We start from the raw sequence: 5,884 nt of genomic DNA on the forward strand, positions 1-5,884 counted from the left end.
ATTTTCCTTTAGGCCTCATATTCCAGTTCCATCTCTTACCTCTTTCATAAGCTTGGCTCCCAACCCCTAGACTTCCCCCCATACCCAGTCTTTTGCTGAGATCCTTTGCCTGGCCTGCTTGTTCTACATAGAATAAGCATCCTTCCCTCCCTACTCATCCATTCCATCCCCTTCACCGAGCGTAGTATGTCCATGAGGACTCAGCCAAGTTGTTTCTAAGTTCTGGGAAGATATCTCTGCCATCAGGCTGCTTTCCCCTGGGGTTGGAGTCAGTCCCCCGCCCCGTGTGCCCTGTCACTCCGTACTTACCCCTAGTAGGGCTTTCATCACCTGTGTTGCCTGAGACCCACCTGGCCCCCACCCTACACTGAGTTCAGAGGACAGGGACCGGTTTTTTTCCTCGTGCTAGCATCCCTACTGGAACATGCAGGTACTCAGTCAATGTTTGGGAAATGGAATGATTGTATTGGTGGTATTAGAGAGCTTACCTAATTTGCTGTTGGACCTATTGGGGATGGGTAATCATTGGAGGGAAGCTAACAGCATTTGGAATTGCCAGGTTCTCACCCATTTGTCTTGTTTTCACAGCCTGATGAAAATTCACTGGATTTTTCCTCTTGTATGCTGCGGCCTGGTATTAAAAATGCTCAGGAACTTGCTTGTGGGGTGTGCCTGTTAAACGTGGACTCTAGGAGCCGGGTAAGTCCCACGCCTTCCCCAGCAGATGGCAAAGTGCTTTCCTAACATGACCTGGGGGACAACTCCATTTAGACCACTTCACTACAAGGGCCGTGCCCAGGTGGCTGGGATTTTATGAAAGCCCTGAAATCTGACCAGAGAAATAGACGTATTTTCAGAAAAGCAGTGGGGAAACTGTCGATGGAGCGCGTGCCGTTCTTCCCTTTCTAGGAAGCGAGCTTTTGCATTGTGCCAGCAGCACCCTGTGCACAGTGGGGTAGTAGAGAACAGGTTACCCGCAAGGATTTGTTTGCAGGCAAGAGGCTCTGTTCTGGGAATTTTGTTGACCTTATGGTTTCAACGTTATTTCAGAAAGAAGAGAAGCCTGCAGAGGAACATCCTAAAAAAGTATGAACCAGTTACACATTATCTTAGCATCTACATCTTAATTTTCAGTGTGGAAGGCAAATCAAATGATTCCACTGGCATCCTGACCCATTCCAATCATGAATCTTTACTGAGTCACCTTTGTTCCCATAATGTTTGATTTAATCAACTAACTGTGTAGATCCACTTCCATCTTGTTTGCATGCATGTATCTCATGATTGGCTTCTGGTGGTGTGGTTATTTTTCTCTGTGATGGGTAGGGTAACAGAATGAGCAGCTTCTGAAAGACTGGAAGCTATAGTGACACATAGTGAGATCAAAGAACTTCAGGATTTGACCATTTTCGGACAAAAAAACACACACACAAATTGTTTGGGTTTTAGAGTTTCATTTATTTGTAATGCTTTAAAAAGCACCCCGGGACATGGTGTGGTTAGGATTGGCTAGATGTAACTCAGCTGTAAGCCTTACTTATCCAGAAATAATTCTTATGTGTTTAATATCTTCATTTTTTATGAACCCAGTCCCAATTTGGACTTTTTAATTATGTTGATTCTATTACCAGCTTCCAATGGCATTAGACCCTAAGAGTTTATAATCTTTTGTTTTCTTTCATGATAGGATGGTAATTAGCCACAGAAAGTTAAGGGATTAGATGCCAGCCTTTATTCCTTCAGCATAATGAGGGATAAAAATTAGCCACAGCCCTTGGCTATGTTAGTTCCCCATATCATGACACCCTCCTCCCAATCCCCTAGACTCTGCCTTTTCTATGACAGATTTGGCCTTCTTTTGCTGAAACTGGGTTTAATGGTAAAGATACTTTTATACCTTTAATTAGTGGCAAAAACTTTCTCACCTGAATTTCTGTAGCTACCTGCTCAGCTTTTGTACATGTGCCAGCTTGGCCTTGGCCTCTGTGACTTGAAGTGTGCATGCTGGTTGCTGCTCAGCTCTTAGGAGCAGAAGAAGCCTGACTTAATGCACATGTCTGTTTATTTCCGGCAGGCATTCAACTCAGACACAGATAATTTCAAGCTGGCATATGGTGGACACCAGTATCATGCCAGCTGTGCCAACTTCTGGATCAATTGTGTTGAACCAAAACCTCCTGGCCTCATCCTGCCTGATTTGCTCTGAAAAGCTCCTCTATGAAGTACCAACTGGGTTGTTTTTGTTGTTTTTCATCACACCCATGGATGACAGGGACCAATGGACAGGATGCAAGTACTGCAAAGTTCACCTCTATGAATTTATATGAAGAATTCCCCAAGAGGTGGGCGGGGAAAAGCTTCGGAAGTTCCTAGTCATTCCCACAGAGGACCTCTGTCCCCTGGTTCCCACTGCGTCTTTGGGATTTGTGGTGAAATTGCCCTACCCAAACTGCATGTGGCACCAGAAGTTGCTAACTTACCACTAGTTCAAGATGTTTTCAAATATGGACCACAATAATTTGCTGCTGCAGTATTGAAACTGTGAAGAATTGTCACTTGAAGAAAAATAAATTGTTGTAGGACTGGAATTGGCAAGAATGTGTTGAGCCAGAGCTTATTTATATCTAGAACACTTATTGTCCTGTGAAGTAGAGTGCATTTATCTGCATTTAGTGTGTTATTTGAAATGAATAAAGAGGGGAAATTGTGATTAAACTGATGTTCTTTTTCTAGAAAAAAATCTGTCTCCATTGAACAAGGGCAGGTAGGTAAGGGCAGATTTACCAACTTTGCTGATGCAACTGAACCAATTAACCAATTCTCTTCTCCTTGCATTCATTTCTAAAACTCAACTTTCAAGAAGACTTTTTCTCAAACATGCCGGGGTACTTTGCAGTGGAGAATGTTCATTTTGACAGAGGCCCAAAACCTTGAGTATCAGAATATCCTTCCTGTTAGGGGCCTTCGCTGAAAACCTGTTTTGTTTTACCTCATGACTGTGTACGTGGTATTTTTTTCAGACAAGATTTGGAAAGGCAGCTGAATGAAATCTTTTTGCGGTGGTCTCTGTCCAGATTTCAAAAAATGACTGCCTATGTACCAGTACTGCCTGACTTTGCAGGATCTACGTGAGAGACCTGAAAATTTAGGGTTAGAAGGTGGAATTCCTGGCCTTGAGAGGCAAATGTGATGTGCATTTTGGTAAAGGTAATGGAACTTAGTAATAGTGGAAGGAAATTATTCAAAAACAGCACTGAATTTTAGAAGGAAAAAGCTCACGTTATTGTAGGGATTGCCTTTGCCACTGAAACTGATGCATCAAGTCAGGCGGGAAAGCCAAGTGGTTAGGACTGTCATTCCTAGGAAGAACATGTCAATCTAGGACACATTTCTGAGGTGTTATGTGCTTTATGAAGAGATTTTGAATCTTTTATGTTTCACTTTGTCTGACTTATGCTGTCTGACCAAGACTTAGTTATTTGTAACTGAAAAATTTGGTTTTGCCAATATAATTGCTGCTTTACATAATTAACTAGATTACTTTCCCTTCTCAGGGCAGAACTTGAGGAATTGTTTTGTTTCATCTTACATCTTTACCTCCATCCTCTCCAGAAAAGGTAGAGAACATTTCCATGAACAGCAGTCGACGAGGCTTCTGCTTGTGTTGATGAGGTAAGTCTGTTTTCCTCATTTGCTGAAGTTGATGCCATCTCCAGCTAAGGACTGAGACAGCTGTCTCTGAATTGTTACTACCTCCGGAGTCTTTGCCCTCCACGGGGCTAGCGGAGTGCCAGTAACGACACACGCGGACCTGTTTGTAGCAGGCTTTTCCTGAGGCTTCTGTGCTCCAATTCAGCCTAAGCAGCCCCTAGGGTTTCAGATAGCACCCAAATTCAAGCAGGCTTCTGATTGGTCTTGTACATTCCATAACAAAATCTACCTTTGCTATAAGAATATCACCCAGTTTGACAGAATTTACATTGCTCAGACTTTTTTTTGAAAATGCTATATGGATTATTATTTTCACAGTGGCCTACATCAGTAACATTTTTTAAAGTATGCTAACTAGATTGGTTCCCATTCCCAGATATCTTCCAGAATGCCTCAGATAAAATTCTATGTATAATTACTACTGACCTTACTAAGTATGGTAGGTTTAGTCACTCCATGGGAAATGCTGGAGGAAAATACAGCAAAACACCAACAAAAAGCCTTTGCTATGAAAAGTATTCATTACTTTCATATCTGTTTAATAGAAATGTTTTATTAGATACCACCAAGGATTTGTGTTGATTTATGCATTTATTGAAATGACTCAACATTGTATTCAGCTTCACCTCAGCTCGTTAGCCAAGAGCCCAGTGTCCCTGGAAACAGTGTCCCTGGAAACAGTAACCAAGGTTACTTATTTCCATACTGTGTATTATGCCGACGGCTTCATGAAATAAGCTTTTTTATTGTATTTTGCCTTTAAAAATTTTATGGCAAAGTTTAATTTTTGTCTCGATATGCTTAAGGTAGAAGTGGGTATATTAGGATATTATCCATTCTTTATTTTTCCCATGGCACTCTACATAGGTTGAGTATTTTAAATTGAGTACTTTGTGTACATATACATACTTTTTGTTGTTTAAAGATACCTTCTACTTGCCTTTTAATGACTCCTGTTCTTAAGCTTTGAAAATTATAGGGTCTTTATGTTACAGACATTTGAACTGCTTGCCCTGCACTGGGGATCGCTACAAAAATTCCCCTAACATCTTGTAGGTTACACACTTTCCTTTATTAGCTGGTCCTAATAAACTCTGACATTTAGATTAGAAAGATGTTAAACTTGCCTGGGGCTAAGAATGCTCTTAGTTATCACAGTGGTAGTGTTTGCCAGGATTTCTGCAGGAAATTTTCCTTAGTTACCAAGAACGTATCACTAAATATTTTCTTACTATAGTATGATTATTTTGGACCTTTATCTAGAGACTACTAGACTTAGTTTGCCTTCATACTAAAGCAGCCATGGCCTCCATAGCCATAATATTGTTTTGTTCTTTTGATTGATTTTGATTATGTCCTGATGTAGCATTTATGGTTCCTCTGATTTCCCATAGAGAAACTATTAGCTTTTTTTGAATATTTCTATTTAGACAATAATGATGTATGTGGTTGTTAGAGTGGGCAAGTGATATGAAACAAGAAAAGGTAGAATTTAGATGGAAACCCCAGACCAGGTAAAATTTGGAAGATACCATTTATATAAATATGCAGCCACTGGCATTATATTCATGGCTTCTTACCAAAATATACCAAAACTCTAGAAAATTATTCCACAGATAAGCTAGCTACAGCCTATCTAGCAAATGAGTAAAAAAGAGCAGTGCTGTGACTAGTGGCTCCCCTATCTAAAAATAAGGCAACCTGGTAATGCCCAGTGGCTTCCCAGGAACATGGAATAATTACTACTTAACCTACCACTCTCTGATGAGTTGTCAGATTTATTAGGGCCAGTTGAGGAAGCTGTTGTTATTTGCTTAACACTTGTATTAAGTTTTGGTTTAGGGCATTTGTTAATAGTCAAGCAAAGGCACACCTTTTGTGAAAAACCAAATTGTTTGATGGAGAATTCACTGCTTTGGTGCACTTAAAGTTACCAAGAGACAACTGAAAATTGCCTTTTGTCAGAGTGTACACTTAGCTATGCTATTTTTCAGTTCCAGCACTGTAAATGATATCTGCCAGGATGTGAAATGTTGACATGATTCAGCTGGATATCTATTTTCAGTAATGTTCATTATTGTCACAGAAGCCATATGATAACATAATTATTGGAGAGCATCTTTCTTCCATTCAACACACACACACACCCTAAAATTGTTCTTAGTAAATATTC

The 5,884-nt window shown here is 40.4% G+C and overlaps 1 protein-coding gene across 1 annotated transcript in view; it reads left to right on the forward strand.

Annotated features, from left to right (window-relative positions):
• The window catches only part of SYNRG (synergin gamma), a 59,654-nt gene extending 56,939 nt beyond the window's left edge, over positions 1-2,715 (forward strand). Inside the window, 3 exon segments of the mRNA XM_023745211.1 lie at positions 589-699; positions 1,051-1,086; positions 2,075-2,715. Coding sequence (XP_023600979.1) covers positions 589-699; positions 1,051-1,086; positions 2,075-2,206 — 279 coding nt within the window. The 3' untranslated portion in view covers positions 2,207-2,715.
• Positions 2,716-5,884: the final 3,169 nt, after the last annotated feature.

The sequence above is a fragment of the Myotis lucifugus genome, unplaced genomic scaffold (genome assembly GCF_000147115.1).
Source record: "Myotis lucifugus unplaced genomic scaffold, Myoluc2.0 scaffold_524, whole genome shotgun sequence".
NCBI lineage: Eukaryota > Metazoa > Chordata > Mammalia > Chiroptera > Vespertilionidae > Myotis > Myotis lucifugus.